The 18242-nt window shown below is 50.1% G+C and overlaps 1 protein-coding gene across 1 annotated transcript in view; it reads left to right on the top strand.

Moving 5' to 3' along the window:
• Window positions 1–18242, top strand: part of LOC120994569 (multidrug resistance-associated protein 1-like) — a 126235-nt gene that overhangs the window by 80432 nt on the left and 27561 nt on the right. The window contains exons 19-20 of the mRNA XM_040423230.1: window positions 7310–7464; window positions 8937–9092. Coding sequence (XP_040279164.1) covers window positions 7310–7464; window positions 8937–9092 — 311 coding nt within the window. The remainder of the gene's footprint in view (window positions 1–7309; window positions 7465–8936; window positions 9093–18242) is intronic.

Here is an 18242-nt window from a genome sequence, read left to right as displayed (position 1 = left end):
CATGATGGTGAACAATCTTTGTCTTCAGGTCATTTGAGAGTTGTTTTGAGACCCCCATGTTGCTACTCTTTAGAGAAAATTAAAAGAGGAGGGAAACTTACAATTGACCCCCTAAAATACTCTTTCTCATAATTGGATTCACCTGTGTATGTAGGTCAGGGGTCACTGAGCTTACCAAGCCAATTTGAGTTCCAATAATTAGTTCTAAAGGTTTTGGAATCAATAAAATGACAACAGTGCCCAAATTTATGCACCTGCCTAATTTTGTTCAAACAATTATAGCACACTTTCTGTAAATCCAATAAACTTCATTTCACTTGTGTGTGTCTCCTATTTGATATATTTAACTGACATTTTTTATCGTAACAACCAACGATTTATACAGGAAAATCATGACGATTAACAAGGTTGCCCAAACTTTCGCATCCCACTGTATATATATATATATATGTGGTAGGCAATTAAGAGTGCCGCATTTGTGTGAGGGGAGGCGGGGCGTTCACTATTTAAACCTGGCCCTCCTCCCCCCACTTGTCGGTTCGAACGATTTCGAATCGGCTTGTGGGTTGGTGCCAGAGAAGGGCATGCGTCACTGGAGGATCGGGGGATCGGCTGCGTCGAGCTCGTCGCTACGGTGATTAGGTAGGCAGGGTGGCTTGCACACCCGTCTCGCTATGTATAACATGTGGGGCTGTCGAGCGTGCCGCCGGTCCCCAGCTGCGCTGGAGACTGCCCGCACTCCCGATCGCTTCCGGCACCCCGAGACAGGCACCCCGATCCGCTCCAGGCCCTGCGCTAAGCACCCCCGCTCCCACATGCAGCGTCCCCCAGGCAGGCACCCCTCACCTGTGGCTCAGCAGCGACGGGTCACGACGTCCGCTCGCATACCCTGAGCATCGGTCACGCCGGCCGTCGGCTCCACGACGCAGCGTTATATATCACTCACTCCCGTATCAGAACGTTCCGCCGTAGAGGAAAACGCCGTCCGCTCACACAGGGATCTATTCATTAGCTGCAATCAGTAAGCGGAGGTCCAGCTGCAGGATCAGGGGACGGAAGCGATGTTCCACATGGCGGAGCGCAAATCCCTCGCAGCCGATCCTGATGCACGTTCTCCTGGTAATTACAATTAGCGAGGCTGTGAAGGTGGACATGCTTATGTGACTTTCAGTCATGTCTAGGAATCCGCTGCAGAATAAACTCGTCTTCTTTACTGCGCCAAACTCAGGCAAGACGAGATAAGCAGATACTCAGACATGTGCACTGTATAACAAGTTAGGATTTCAATGGTTAATTCTAACCTAGAAGGGAATCACTGGCTTGCTGCGCTCCAGCAGGTCCTGGCTTGAGAGAGGCCTGGGGATGGTCGACACCTACAGGCCCATACTGGTACTGCAGTCTTGGTGCAGGGCTCCTCTGCTCAGGCACAGTGGCTAGGTACTAAGGCAGGAGTATAAAAAAAAAAAAAAAAAAAAAAGAAATATATTTAAATAAAATTTGGAATATGTTCAAGGATCAAATATAAAGAGGGCTTCAAGGAGGGGGGCTGGCCACGTCACTTTGCTCACGCAGCCGGGCCGCCCGTAAGCCCATACGGTCAGTCAGGGGGTTGGTTCGGGCGCAGTCACAATAATCCGGTGGTTAGCTAGGGAACGGTGGCATGAGTGAAGTGTCGCCCAGCTGGCGTGCGCTCACTCACACGTTTGTTCTTGGTTGTTCAGGTCCACAGGTGGTGGGCTAACTTACGATACTGTGGGGTTCGTGGCTGTCATGGCCGCCAGGTGAGTCAGGGGTGGTGCATGCGGGGGCCAACCCCCTCTTTTCTCCTGCATAGGCTTGGGGGACGGGGGATGGTGGACTATTATGTCCAGGCCTCTGGCGCATCTCTTACAGGGTGGCGCCTACAGTCGTGGCCTTTGGTGGGGGGGAAAAGAAAAAAAGAAAAAATAATAATAATGGTATAGATAGGAATGTTGCTTTGCCAGGTCTGTCACAACTACAGACTCCTTATAAAGCCCTGCCACGACTGCAGGCATCAGTCTGTCACGACTACAGACCCGCTCTAAAGCCCTGTCACGACTGCAGGCATCAGTCTGTCACGACTACAGACCCGTTATAAAGCCCTGCCACGACTGCAGGCATCAGTCTGTCACGACTACAGACCCGTTATAAAGCCCTGCCACGACTGCAGGCATCAGTCTGTCACGACTACAGACCCGTTATAAAGCCCTGCCACGACTGCAGGCATCAGTCTGTCACGACTACAGACTCGTTATAAAGTCCTGCCACGACTGCAGGCATCAGTCTGTCACGACTACAGACCCGCTCTAAAGCCCTGCCACGACTGCAGGCACAAATCCGTTACGACTACAGACTCATTATTAAGACCGGCCACGACTGCAGGCATTAGTCTCATGTCAACAGACTCATGAGGTAATACTACCATGTCTACAGGCGATGGTCCGTTACCGCTACTCTCGATGTAGGGTCCCCTCACGACTACAGGGGCTAGTCGGTCACATCCACAGACTCGGTCGCACTCCCGTTAACTACAGGCACTGGGTGGGCATCTACGGGTAGTTGCGTCACGACTACGCACGTGGGTCAGCCACGGCCTGGGAGGTCAGCCTTCACGGTCACAGGTAGGTCCAGTTAGGCTTCAGTCTCCCAGCGGGTTCCAGTCACAATAACCAGCCCCTAGGTGAGGGGGGGCACTCCCGCACCGGCGCACAATGCCAGGGAGCTGTGCGGCTCCTCACGCGGCACACGGTTCAAACCAGCGGGGGCCGGGGCCCACGGTAAAGGAAGGGCTCCCTCTGATTCGGTGCACATTGCCAGGGAGTGGCGCTGCTCCCCACGCGGTACGAGTGTCCAGCCGGCGGTGGGTCGGCCCTAGCTGAGGAGGGGGGCTCCCCCGCACTGGTGCATTCTGCCAGGGAGCAGCGTGAGCTCCCCACACGGCTGGGGGGTAAGGCTCCTCATCTTCAATAAAGTCTGGCACGGGCCGCCGTGCCGTTAGGTAGGCAGGGATCAGGGGAAGGAGTACTAGGCTCGGTCAGGGGGAGCAGATCATAGGCGGTGGCTGGCTTCCTGCTGCCGGCCGTACATTAGGTTCCAAGGGGGTTATTTAGGCACAGGATGTTAGTTAGTCCGTGCAGGTGATCTGCGTTATACCATGCTCTTCATGCTCATACTCAGAGCTGTGCCCATACGGGAGCTGCTTAAGTGGTTGATAGTGAAAAAAAAAAAAAAAAAAAAAAAAAAAAAATACATTTATGAGTCTCTCACGCATGGCTTCTCCGTTTTAGGTTACACATATGAATCCGCCATCTGAGTCTCTCACGCATGGCTTCTCCATGTGAGTTTTACACATACGGATCTGCCATTAGAGTCTCTCACGCCTGGCTTCTCCGTTTTAGGTTGGCACATATGACTCCGCCATTAGAATCTCTCACGCATGGCTGCTCCGTTTTAGGTTTACACATATGACTCCGCCATTAGAGTCTCTCACGCATGGCTTCTCCGTTTAGGTTCACACATATGACTCCGCCATCTGAGTCTCACGCATGGCTTCTCCGTTTTAGGTTTACACATATGACTCCGCCATTAGAGTCTCTCACGCATGGCTTCTCCGTTTTAGGTTACACATATGACTCCGCCATTAGAGTCTCTCACGCATGGCTTCTCAATGTGAGTTTTACACATACGAGTCCGCCATTAGTCTCTCACGCATGGCTTCTCCGTTTTAGGTTGGCACATGTGACTCCGTCATTAGAATCTCTCACGCATGGCTGCTCCGTTTTAGGTTTACACGTATGACTCCGCCATTAGAGTCTCTCATGCATGGCTTCTCCGTTTTAGGTTACACAAATGACTCCGCCATCTGAGTCTCTCACGCATGGCTTCTCCGTTTTAGTTTTACACATATGACTCCGCCATTAGAGTCCCTCACGCAGAGCTTCTCCGTTTTAGTTTTACACATATGACTCCGCCATTAGTCTCTCACGCATGGCTCCGCCATTAGTCTCTCACGCATGGCTTCTCCGCTTTAGGTTTACACACAGGACTCCGCCATTAGAGTCTCTCACGCATGGAGATTAAAAAAAAAAAGGGGGCCTATCACTCACCTATTGGGCTTTGTCAGGGTTTTTGCCACTCTCAATTAAACTTGTCCTATAGCATTGTTAACTATACATGGCAGGTATTCAGCACCATTGGTACAGGCTACATCCGGACCTACCGTCACTCTTCTCCGCCCACCCGATCAAAGCGGCGTTGAAGGGTTTGCGCAAGATGTCTGTTGTGAAACGACATGGGCGTCAGCCATTTACCGGTAGCTTGTTCAGGCCGTGACAGGCAAACTGCAGGGGCAAACCGTTCGGGCCACAGGTTAGCGCTCTGGTAGAAACAGCCTTGTACCTGGCCTTCCATGGATTCCTCAGGTCAGGCGAGCTCATGGGCACCAATACGCTGGCTGGGTGCCTGCGGAAAGGTCAGCTCATCCGGCGCGGGTCCATCTATGTCCTCACCTTGGCCTCGTCCAAGACGTCACGGCCGGGGCAACCAGTGGCGGTCAGATACTTTCCCACGGACAGCAGATGGTGTCCGGGCAGGCCTTGGAGGCTTGGCTGCGTAGTATTTAGTCCAAGCGGCATGTTCTCCCGTACTCGAACTAGGCAATGCCCGGCTAACCACCGCGGCCTTTCTTACGTACATTCAGGTTAGTTGACAGGTTCAGGGGTCGGTCCTCGCTGGATCACAGGACATTCCTTCCGCATGGGCGCGGCAGCAACGGCGTCCATGCATTAGGTGCCAGTACATGTCATCAAACGGTTGGGTCGTCGCAGTTCCGCGTGTTCCATGCGTAATATCCCGGATCCTTATACGAAATATCATTGGCTTTCGAGTTTTGGTCTGTAGTTTCTGTTATCAAGTTTTCTAACTCCTATGCATGGTTCTTTTGGCCCCTTTAGGCTACCCTTCGATAAGCAGTTCCGGCATAACTCTGCTGCTTCTAGTTAGGGGGGGTGGAGTATAGGCTTAGGTAGGGTACCCTCTCAGCATGAGCCGATCCGAGCACAAGTGGTAGGCAATTAAGAGTGCCGCATTTGTGTGAGGGGAGGCGGGGCGTTCACTATTTAAACCTGGCCCTCCTCCCCCCACTTGTCGGTTCGAACGATTTCAACCCACCCAGGAGCCCTCCCTTCTTTCAGGTCTCATCATTGGGGTAGCCCCCTTTAGGCTACCCTTCGATAAGCAGTTCCGGCATAACTCTGCTGCTTCTAGGTTGGGGGGGTGGAGTATAGGCTTAGGTAGGGTACCCTCTCAGCATGAGCCGATCCGAGCACAAATATATATACACTGCTCAAAAAAATAAAGGGAACACTTAAACAACACAATGTAATTCCAAGTCAATCACACTTCTGTGAAATCAAACTGTCCACTTAGGAAGCAACACTGAGTGACAATCAATTTCACATGCTGTTGTGCAAATGGGATAGACAACAGGTGGAAATTATAGGCAATTAGCAAGACACCCCCAATAAAGGAGTGGTTCTGCAGGTGGTGACCACAGATCACTTCTGAGTTCCTATGCTTCCTGGCTGATGTTTTGGTCACTTTTGAATGCTGGCGGTGCTTTCACTCTAGTGGTAGCATGAGACGGAGTCTACAACCCACAGAAGTGGCTCAGGTAGTGCACCTTATCCAGCATGGCACATCAATGCGAGCTGTGGCAAGAAGGTTTGCTGTGTCTGTCAGCGTAGTGTCCAGAGCATGGAGGCGCTACCAGGAGACAGGCCAGTACATCAGGAGACATGGAGGAGGCCGTAGGAGGGCAACAACCCAGCAGCAGGACCGCTACCTCCGCCTTTGTGCAAGGAGGAACAGCAGGAGCACTGCCAGAGCCCTGCAAAATGACCTCCAGCAGGCCACAAATGTGCATGTGTCTGCTCAAACGGTCAGAAACAGACTCCATGAGGGTGATATGAGGGCCCGACGTCCACAGGTGGGGGTTGTGCTTACAGCCCAATACCGTGCAGGAGGTTTGGCATTTTCCAGAAAACACCAAGATTGGCAAATTCGCCACTGGCGCCCTGTGCTCATCACAGATGAAAGCAGGTTCACACTGAGCACATGTGGCAGACGTGACAGAGTCTTGAGACGCTGTGGAGAACGTTCTGCTGCCTGCAACATCCTCCACCATGACCGGTTTGGCATTGGGTCAGTAATGGTGTGGGGTGGCATTTCTTTGGAGGGCCGCACAGCCCTCCATGTGCTCGCCAGAGGTAGCCTGACTGCCATTAGGTACCGAGATGAGATCCTCAGACCCCTTGTGAGACCATATGCTGGTGCGGTTGGCCCTGGGTTCCTCCTAATGCAAGACAATGCTAGACATCATGTGGCTGGAGTGTGTCAGCAGTTCCTGCAAGACGAAGGCATTGATGCTATGGACTGGCCCGCCCGTTCCCCAGACCTGAATCCAATTGAGCACATCTGGGACATCATGTCTCGCTCTATCCACCAACGTCACGTTGCACCACAGACTGTCCAGGAGTTGGCAGATGCTTTAGTCCAGGTCTGGGAAGAGATCCCTCAGGAGACTGTCCGCCACCTCATCAGGAGCATGCACAGGTGTTGTAGGGAGGTCATACAGGCACGTGGAGGCCACCCACACTACTGAGCCTCATTTTGACTTGTTTTAAGGACATTACATCAAAGTTGGATCAGCCTGTAGTGTGTTTTTCCACTTTAATTTTGAGGGTGACTCCAAATCCAGACCTCCATGGGTTGAAAAATTTGATTTCCATTTTTTAATTTTTGTGTGATTTTGTTGTCAGCACATTCAACTATGTAAAGAACAAAGTATTTCAGAAGAATATTTAATTAATTCAGATCTAGGATGTGTTATTTTTGTGTTCCCTTTATTTTTTTGAGCAGTGTATATATACATATAGTTTGGCTACTTGTTAAAGGGGTTTTCCAGTACTTTAATATTGATGGCCTATCCTCAAGATAGGCCATTAATATCTGAATATTGGGCATCCAACCCTCAGCACCCCTCCAATCGGCTGTTTTGCAGTAGCTTTGGTGGCTGAAGTTGGCGCTGGAACTACACAGCTCTATCCGTATGTAGTGGATGAAGCTGGTTACTGCAGCACAGCACCCATTAAAGTGAACCAGCTCCATCCATGTGTGGTTCCAGTGGGATAGGTGTCCCTACTTCGATAGTTCTCTTTCTGTGGGAGATACCTCGACATAGTGAATATGAATCTGTGTGGATAGTACAAGGTCTCTTCTATGGTTTTAGGGATTTTTGTCTGCTATGGGGCCTATGTGATCACAAGAGGTACCATCTGTTCTTCCCGTTTACTACACAATCAGATGCTGGACAACATACTCCACCTCCCTCTCCAGTTTTTTGAAACGACTCCAATGGGCCAAGTACTGAATCGATTTACTAAGGTAGGACGTGGGGTAATATTGGATTTGCCTTTGCTCCCTAGACCAGGGCTTTTATTCCTGTGCATTATGAAAGTTACAGTGGTAATAAATGGTTGAAAAGGGTGCACCTGAAAGCGTAAAGGCTTTGGACACCTTTTCAATTGATCTTTATTAAAAATGTTCAACACTTTTTCTGCTACAGCCTTCACTTTCAGTGAATCTGCAGGCTGTTGCTTTCTGCTTCACAGTGAATCCATCAGAGAGCTGCTCTGATGGCTCAATGTGTAGCCCTCATCTCTGAACTTCTGACAGCTCATAGACATTCATATAAGCAGAATTCTAATAAGAATTTAGATATAACAAGTGTTTTATTAGCCGAACGTACAGATAAGGTCTACAGATGGAGCCGTCAGAGCAGCTCTTGGACGGATTCACCGTGAAGCAGAAAGCGAGGCTGCGGATGCAGTAATAGTGAAAGCTGTAGAGGAAAAACTGTGACACAACAATAGAAAAACTGCCCTCAAAAGGTGTCCACAGCCTAAGAACTGGGTGGAGTTGGCTTTCCCACTGCCCCAAATTCTCACGCACTTGGTTATCTTTGTCACTGATGGGTCCTCTCTGCGTCTGTGCGTTACATAATAGTAAGTGGCAGCACCCAGAGAACTGCGGGGAGGAGAGGCTCTACCAGTCTCAGTGGTGAGGGTCCCCAGGTACTGTACGTTATTATTTAGGGAAGGGAGGCTGAAAACTCCATTCAGAATTTCTACATAGTGTTCTTCTTTCATATTATCTGTAAGTGGCCTACAGAGGGGGACTTGACACCTCATTGTGTATACGGTGGAAGACGCTGCAGCCAGGGGGTGGCGGCTGAGAGAGAATGATGCCGTGCCACCCAGTCACAAGACAGTAGCTCCTACCACACTCACAGTCAGCGCTCACATCGAAACGCTGTACAGGAATGTATAGCATGATGTGGACGATACCAGCCAGGGAGGGCGGGGGCGCTGGAGAGAAGGAAGATGTCTCATCCCGAATTCCAATAAGTAATTTTTGTGAGCTTGGATATATTTTTATATATATATAGCCGTTGTTAACTATGCCCTAAAGTGGATGCATTTTCTAAGTATACTATAGTATAGTGTGTGTGTATATTTATATATATATATATACATTAATCTAGATGAAAAACGGACAGCACTCCAGGTAAAAGTAGATGGTGTTTATTCACCCATGTGGATGGCAACGTTTCAGCTCATACAAGAGCCTTTGTCAAGCGGCTCTTGTATGAGCTGAAACGTTGCCATCCACATGGGTGAATAAACACCATCTACTTTTACCTGGAGTGCTGTCCGTTTTTCATCTACTATTGACGGGGTAAGCTGCTACATCCCTGGACATAGCACCCTTTCTGTGTTGTTCTTCCGGTGCCGCCATTGTTTTTCTTTTTTTATATACATTAATCTATGTATGATTGTATTTCTGTTTTATTATAGGACATCTATGTAATAGACGAGCGTTTCCATTACTATTTGCGCACTTGGTTAAACTGCATGCTGGACGTGTTGGGGACCATTCTGGTGATTGTGTTTGCTACGCCACTGTTCTCAATCGCTATTGTGCCCTTTGGATTTTTATACCTTTTAATCCAGGTAAGTAGTAAAGTACGATATTACAGTTATTTCTATTTAAGCTTTGACATTTCTCACTATTTAATAATTATGGTTATGAGGTCCCAGAAATTTTGTTAACATTGTGTTGTTGTAGAAGGAACAGATACAACATAAAGAAACAGTTCAATGGCTCTATAAATCTGCTTTAGGCTGTGGTACATATGGCCCCTCCCCATTGTTCCTCAGGGGAGGAGTCAATCCTAGCCGTTTTTTGTTTGTTCCTGGACATTAATCAGAGGTGTAACAATCACCACTGGCCTAAATAAAATCTATCTGCAAGTGACAGCAGGAAGAAGGATCCCAGCCTGTATACTTCAATCTCCCCCCTACAGCCCCCTGTGACCCTAATGATGTGGTACAGAAACCTTTGTTCATGTTATCACCCCCACCATTTAAAGAGGCTTTATTTTTATTTTTTACTAAAGGGCTGTGCTTTCAATCACCCCTAATGAGGCCATTTGATTAACTCCATGACTCCATGGATTTTATGAAGATGCTGTATGTTCTTGGGGACATTGCTTTTTGCTTTGAGGCAAAATTACATGAAGGCACCCATGAATGTAAAACGCTTGGTGGCATTTATTTTTTATTTTTATTGTTCACCATCTGACAGAGTATGTCAATGAAAGTTGTACAAAATAGAAAAATATACAGTAAATGATTATGCAACCATTTTACATGAAAAGTAATAAACCCCCTGCCCCAGTAACCCCCCCCCTCCCCATCTGGATGTCTGCACTTGGTGGCATTTTGATAATGTGCCAGGTGTCTATAAGGGCATAATATGACTTTTATCATTCAGGCTTTATTTGTGTATGTCAAAAGTGTAAAAATTGCACCAAATCCCCTGGCAGTGAAAGGGTTCAGCCATTCAGATAGTGGCGGCGTTCAGCTCACAGTCGAGGAATTGTTTATTTACTGTTATAAGTAATTATGTATAATATGATTGAAATTTAATGGTGGACTTACTATATGTCCAATGCATATTTCTCGCTCGTATCATTGTGGGACACAGGAGACCATAGGGTATAGCTGCTGCTGCCACTAGGAGGCGCCACTAGGCATAAACAGTGTTAGCTCTGCCTCTCAGCTATACCCCTTCTGCTTACACCTAGCTAATCAGTTTTAGCTTAGTGTCTGTAGGAGGCAGACCTCCCTGCTTTGCAGGGCGTTGTGTTTTGTTATTTTTCCCTTTTTTTCCCCTTTAGGTACGGGAAACAGACGCCTGGCCTGCCTATTTACCCGGGGAGGAAGGCCAGTGTCTGTTCCCCTCACCGCCCCGACCTCCCCCCAAGAAGGCAAAAGTGGACCAGGGCGGCTCAGCTCCCCTGCATCCCACCAGCCATGGGGTCACCTGCATTACTGCAGTCCCCCTCCACCCTCACTACCACCTTGGTGCTAGTGACTGAAGAGGTGACCCTGGCCCGTCCCAGGTCTCCTCAGTCTGTGGTTCGAGAATCCCACAGCCGTTCTTCCCAGCCGGAAGTCCTTCCGGTCGGCCCGCTCCTACGTGAGTCCCCGGCTTTGCGGCCTACTAGGCTGCAACTTCCATCCTGGAGTTTGGTGGGTGGGGACTCTCCCCCAGGCGAGAAATCTTCACTCCCAGACGTCTCCTTTCTCCAGGAGCTTCCTGAGCTCCGGCCCCAGCCTCTGTCCAGAAAAAATAAAAACCCTTACTTGCCTGTCACCTTACTGAGGCTGGCATCCCCATTACATGGCTGTGTAGTTTAAAATTAACCCCTTCTTGCCTCGAGTTGGGGCTAGGGTTGTCAGTTTTCGAATACACGACTATATATTTATATAAAATAAATAATAAAATAGTGCATGTGCGCTCACCCTCATGCGGTTACTGCCGCACTTCCCTGCAACAAGTCCACTGGAAACCCCCCCTTCCACGGACACGCACTGGCGCTGTACATCCTGTCGCGTTCCCACTTCCTTAAGTGGAATAGTTGCACTACCACTGGTTGCTGTACATCCGTACATCCATATTCCCCTCCTCCCGTAGATGGAGTAATGGCACTATCAATGTATACCGCGCGTCCCATCATATGACCTTCCATCCATAGACGGACTAATTGCACTACCCACGAATACCGTACATCCTGTCGTGTTACTCGCTCCTCTGGTGGAGTAATCACCACTGGATGCCTGGCACTCTGTAGCATTGCCCCCTCTCTCTTAGGTGGTGTAATCGCACTACCACTGCATACTGTACAGTCTGTCGCATAACCCCCCTCCACAGGTGGTAAAATCGCACTACCACTGCATACTGTACAGCCTGTCGCATAACCCCCCTCCATAGGTGGCGTAATTGCACGACCACTGGATACGGCACAGCCTGTCACATTACCCCCTTCCATAGTGGAGTAATTGCTCTATCACTGGATAGTATATCCTGCATTACCTACTCCCACAAGTTCAGTATTCACATGAACGGGTGAAGTAATTGCACCACCATTGGATACTATGTCTACTACGCCACGGCAGCAGATACTATATTTCCTATCATATTCCTCCTCTTCCACGGGGGTGTATGCCAAGAGATGGTACCTACTATTACCCAGTCCTCCCCCACAAGCGGAATACGGGCGCAACCACTGGATGCTGCAGCTACTACCACGTTATTCCCTTCATTTTTGGTTGTTGGTTTTGAGTGCCGCCATGGCAGTCCCTGTCCTCCCAGGGTGTATCCCTACAACACCGCTTTAAGTGCCGGTGGGACTCCACACTACATGGTTGGTCATGATACTCGACACCTTCTTAGGTGGTGTATCTGCCCTAGAAGACAATTTGGTGGTTACTACAAAGCAAACTGAATATTACACTGCCTCTGAATACTGTCTCAACTTCTAGCTCTCCTCCTTTTCAGGTGGCGTACTTAGGCTAAAAATTCCATGGCTACTACTGTATGTCCTCTTCCGTAGGTGGAGTATTTACGCTAGCACTAGAGATTGTAGCTACTACTGTAGGGCCTCCTTCCCAGGTGGAGTGTCTACCCTGACTTTGGTTTTTGTGGCTACTAGGGTATAGCCTCCTCAGAGGGAGTATTTACGCTAGCGCTACATATCATGGTTACTACTGTATGGCCTTCTCAGGTATTGCACTAGCCCTTGTTTCGGTGGTTATCATCTGTATGGGTTTCTTCTCAGGGGAAGGATTTGTGTTAGCACTCCATGCCATGGCTCCTACTGAACAGTCTCCCCCTTGGGTGGAGTATTTGCTTTAGTACTACATACCATAACACCTTCTATATGGTCTCCTCATCAGGTGGAGTATGGTGCCATCACTGTATACTATGGCTTCTACGGTATGACGTCCTTCTCAGGTGGACTATTGCGCCAGCACTAGTTCTGTGGCTACTCCTATCTGACTCCATTCTCAGGTGTAGAATTTGCCTTTGCCCTAAGTGCCTTGTCTACCACTGTGTGGTTCCCTTCTAAGGCCTGGGGCTTACGTTCCCCCTGCAAGCCATGATGGCACCCGCGTTGTTTTCCTCCTCAATCCTTGCATTTGCACTGGATATGGTTCTGTGGTTTCTACCACATTGCCTTCTGTTCAGTCCCATGTTTCGGCACTGGCTCTGTATGCGGTAGCTTCTACCGCTTCGCTCCTTCTATAGGTGGAACCCTCACACTGGTCCTATGTGTGGTGGTTGTGTCTGCATTCCCTCTCAGGTGGATCTCCAGCTCGTTTTACACGGCCAATGGATGCCGTTGCACCAATAGGTGATTTGTCCACTCATTCCTGATGGCATGGTCATCTGCAGTACTTCCATTCTCTGACCAGGTATTTGCATTAGTATTCATGCCATAGCTGATGAGCCATTCACTTCTGGTGCGCACTTTTGCGGGGTTCTCCCTGGTTGGCATAACCCCCTCATTTCTATGACATTGGTCTACCACATGGTTTTCATTTCAAGTGGGACATTGGCGCTAACTGTTGATGCTGTGACACCATCAACACTGCCTCTTTTAAGAGAGGAGTAATAGATTTGACATGTCCTTATGTAGGGGACACACCTATTCAGGGCACATACTGTGCATCAACTGCTTTTCCCCCATCACTGGATGAGACTATGGTGCTGTCGCATGTTGTCAATGCTAATAGAGGTTTCGTTGCTGGAACGCAGCATCCTTTCTACGTTATGCCCCTCCGCAAGACGAGTAATTGCACTCCCCCAGATTATGTTTGTCTACCTGGCCAGTATGCATACTCCTGAGGTTGGATTCCTAATGTTCTGGAATGCCTGCACTATTTTTTCTTATATGTCCAGATTTTCTCTGATTTTTCTGTGACGTCGGACATTTTAAAGGGTTTCTGTCACCCCACAAAACTCATATTTTTTTTTTTGGATAGTTATATTCCTTATAGCGCGATATAGGAGAATATAATAGTCTTACTTACTTTTATGCGGCCGATTCTTTAGAAAACGAAGTTTTATAATATGTAAATCAGGGCTCTGGTCATTCGGCGCAGGCGCTCTGAGATGAGGAGGCTCGTCTCCTCAGCACTCCCTCAGTGCGCCTGCGCCGATGACGTCTTCTCTTTCGGTGATGTCATCGGCGCAGGCGCACCGAATGAACAGAGGCGCACGATTTTTGAAATACTGACAGGGCCTGCCGGAGGAGGAGATCACGGCTGGCCCTGTCAATCAACACGGCGAGGGGGCGGTTTTCTGCTGCAGCTACCAGCAAGTAGACGCCCTACTTGCTGGTAGAGCCCTGATTTACATATTATAAAACTTTGTTTTCTAAAGAATCTGCCGCATGAAAGTAAGTAAGACTATTATATTCTCCTATATCGCGCTATAAGGAATATAACTATCCAAAAAAAAAAAAAAAGAGTTTTGTGGGGTGACAGAAACCCTTTAAGCAGAGATGTATGCTGTGATCCTTACCTTTTGGATCGGCTTTCATGAGTGTATTCCGGCGAGTGTATGTGCGCTCTCTCATGTATTGTAGCCTGCTCTAAGGCCTCTTTCACACGGGCGTTGCGGAAAAATGTGCGGGTGCGTTGCGGGAACACCCGCGATTTTTCCGCGCGAGTGCAAAACATTGTAATGCGTTTTGCACTCGCGTGAGAAAAATCACGCATGTTTGGTACCCATACCCGAACTTCTTCACAGAAGTTCGGGCTTGGGTTAGGTGTTGTGTAGATTTTATTATTTTCCCTTATAACATGGTTATAAGGGAAAATAATAGCATTCTGAATACAGAATGCATAGTAGGTGATCAATTGAGGGTTAAAAAAAATAAAATAAATTAACTCACCTTCTCCTCTTGTTCGCGTTGCTCCCGGTCTCTTCTTTACTTCTCAAAAGATGAACTATCGGCTAAAGGACCTTTGGTGACGTCAGATCACATGCTCCAATCACATGGTACATCACCGTGGTAGTCAGACGAAGCCAGGATCAGGAACCAGCAGGGTAGTCAGACGAAGCCAGGATCAGGAACCAGCAGGGTAGTCAGACGAAGCCAGGATCAGGAACCAGAAGCAGCAGCAGTCTTAGAAGCATGTGAACACAAGAGGACCAAGCAAGGAACTGAAGCCACAGACCTCCTATATATATGAGCTAGGCATCCAGCTCCTCCCAGGGGAAGGAGGAGCCGCAGGGTGGAAGGCTACAAGCAACCCAGAAACCAAGATGGCCGCCAGCACATGTCAAACGAAGGAGAGCAGCAAGCAGGTAAGACCATGACAGTACCTCCCCCTCAAGGGCCCCTCCTCCGCGGAGCACAAAACGGTTTCTGAGGGAAGCGTGCGTGGAAGGCTCGGAGCAAGGCAGGAGCATGGACATCTGCGGAGGGAACCCAGGAACGCTGGACCATAACCACGCCAATGGACCAAAAACTGCAACCGACCGCGGACCAGGCGTGAGTCCAGGATATTGCTCACCTCATATTCCTCACGATTGCCCACTTGGACCGGACGAGGCCGAGGAACCGAGGAAGTGAAACGATTACACACCAGTGGCTTCAACAGGGAGACATGAAACACGTTGGAGATCCGCATGCCAGGAGGAAGCGCAAGGGCATAGGCTACCGGGTTTACCCTGCGAAGCACTCGGAAGGGACCAACAAAGCGAGGCGCCAGCTTGGGAGTGGGCACTCGAAGGTTGAGGTTGCGGGTGGACAACCATACACGGTCTCCGACCTGGTAGGAAGGAGCAGGCGCTCGTCTGCGATCAGCCTGGAGTCTCTGGCGCTGCGCAGAGACCTCAAGGGACTTCTGGATCTGTACCCAAGAAGCACGTAGGACGGAAAGGTGATCCTCCACAGCCGGAATATCCTGGGGAGAGAATACCTCCGGTAACACGGCAGGTTGGAACCCATAATTGGCCATGAAGGGAGACGTCCCAGAGGAAGAGTTCACCGCCGTGTTCCTGGCAAACTCAGCCCAAGGCAGGAGGTCAACCCAATTGTCTTGGTGATCGGAGACATAGCAACGAAGGAATTGCTCCAAGGCCTGATTGGATCGTTCTGCGGCCCCATTGGACTGAGGGTGGTAGGCAGAGGAGAAGGAGAGATGAATCCCCAACTGGGAGCAAAAGGCGCGCCAGAACCTGGACACAAACTGACTCCCCCGATCCGACACAATCTCCTTAGGCAAACCGTGCAACCGGAAGACCTCCCTGGCAAAAATCGTGGCCAACTCTTGTGCAGAGGGTAACTTCTTGAGAGGAACACAGTGGCACATTTTGGAAAACCGATCCACAATCATGAGAATGACCGTATGGCCTCGGGATGCAGGGAGGTCCACAATGAAATCCATCCCCAGGTGTGACCATGGGCGCTCCCCGGTGGCTATGGGTTGCAGAAGGCCCAACGGAAGGTGCCGAGGGGACTTACTCTGGGCACAAACGGAGCATGCCGCTACATATGCGGCGATGTCGGAACGTAGGGAAGGCCACCAGAACAGACGTGAAACAGCCCAGGACAGCTGATTCTTTCCAGGATGCCCCGCGGTCTTGGAGTTATGGTAGGTTCGCAACAACCGAGTGCGCAACTCCTCAGGCACAAAACATCTGCCGTTGGGTCTCCCAGAGGGAGCACCAGATTGAGCCGCCAAAATCTGCTCACCCAGGGGAGAGGTCAGGCTGGTGCGAATGGCGGCCAGGATCTGATTCGGAGGTATGACCGAAGTCGGAATCGACTCCTCCCTGGACAGCTCGGAGTACTGCCGTGATAAGGCATCCGCCCTGATGTTCTTGGAACCGGGTAGGTAGGAGACCACGTAATTAAAACGTGACAAGAACAGAGCCCATCTGGCCTGACGTGGTGTCAATCTCTTGGCCTCAGAAAGGTAGGTCAGATTCTTGTGGTCCGTCAGGATGAGAACCGGAACCACCGAACCCTCGAGCAAGTGCCTCCATTCTTTAAGGGCCTGCACGATGGCCAATAACTCCCTGTCACCAATCTGATAGTTGCACTCCGCGGAAGACAGTTTCCGGGAGTAAAACCCACAAGGAAGCAGAGGACCCTCTGGTGTTCTACGCTGAGACAGAAGGGCGCCTACTCCCGTCTCAGACGCGTCCACCTCGAGGACAAAGGGCAACCCAGGGTTGGGATGCGACAGAATCGGAGCCGACACAAAGGCAGACTTTAGGGCCTCAAAAGCTCGGATGGCCTCGAGCGGCCAGACCTGGGAATTACTGCCCTTCCTGGTCAGATCCGTGAGAGGCTTGGCCAGCATGGAAAAGTCCCTGATGAACTTCCGATAATAATTGGCGAAGCCCAAAAAGCGCTGCAGGGAACGAAGACCACTGGGCTGGGGCCACTGTAAGACAGCCGAAACCTTCTCAGGATCCATGGAGAACCCCTCAGCGGAAATGATGTAACCTAAGAAGGTTACCTGGGATCGGTGAAATTCGCATTTCTCAAGCTTACCGAACAGCTTGTTCTCTCGTAACCGTTGCAACACTCGTCTGACATCCAGAATGTGGGCCTCCATGGATTCAGAATATACCAAGATGTCATCCAAATAGACTACCACACACTGCTGCAACAGGTCACGGAAAACATCGTTGATGAATTCCTGAAAGACTGCGGGCGCATTGCACAACCCAAAGGGCATAACCAAGGATTCGTAATGACCGGTCCTGGTGTTAAACGCGGTCTTCCACTCATCGCCCGCCTTGATCCTTACCAGGTTATATGCCGCCCTCAGGTCGAGTTTGGTAAAGACCGTGGCCCCTTTAAGGCGATCGAACAGCTCGGAAATCAAGGGTATCGGGTAAGCGTTCTTGATCGTGATGCGATTGAGACCCCTGTAATCGATGCAAGGCCTCAACTCACCGCCCTTCTTTTTCACAAAGAAAAATCCAGCCCCTGCCGGGGACGAAGATTTGCGAATGTGTCCGCGTGAAAGCGCCTCCCTCACGTACTCCTCCATGGCCTCATTCTCCGCTACCGACAGTGGATAGACTTTGCCACGAGGAGGAACGGCACCAGATTGTAACTCTATGGCACAATCATATGGGCGGTGCGGAGGTAGGGCAACCGCGCGCACCTTATCGAATACATCCCGGTACTCCTCATATTCAGGAGGCAACAGAGAGTCCGAGGAAGTACACAGCAACTTGACAGACCCATGGATGCAACTAGCCCCACACTGCGGTGACCACGAGAGGATCTCGACCGATCTCCAATCGAAAGTCGGATTATGCTTCTGGAGCCAGGGGTACCCCAAGACCACCGAGTAGTGTGGAGACGAAATAACCTGGAGGCAGACCGACTCTCTGTGAACGGCACCAATGGCTATCCCCACTGGAAGGGTCTCATGAGTCACGTGTGGCGGCAGAAGGGGTCTGCCGTCTATCGCCTCAAGAGCCAGTGGGGAACCTCGAGCCTGCAGAGGAATGGAATTGGCGGCAGCGAACACACTATCAATGAACAAACCACCAGCACCAGAGTCCACCAACGCCTGGGTCGTCACCGAGCCCCCGACCCAGGAGAGGACAACAGTGATCAGTGGTTTGTCAACACGGGAAACCGGGGACGAGGAGACTCCACCCAAGATCTGCCCCCGACAGGATCTCAGGGTACGAGCGTTTCCCGGACGGTTCGGACATGCCAACCGAAAATGCCCACCGAGACCACAGTACATGCATCGGCCCTCACGTCTCCG

The sequence above is a fragment of the Bufo bufo genome, chromosome 3 (genome assembly GCF_905171765.1).
Source record: "Bufo bufo chromosome 3, aBufBuf1.1, whole genome shotgun sequence".
NCBI classification, from domain to species: domain Eukaryota; kingdom Metazoa; phylum Chordata; class Amphibia; order Anura; family Bufonidae; genus Bufo; species Bufo bufo.
The sequence above is the reverse complement of the archived record's forward strand: the minus strand, read 5'-3'. Positions and strand labels throughout refer to the sequence as shown.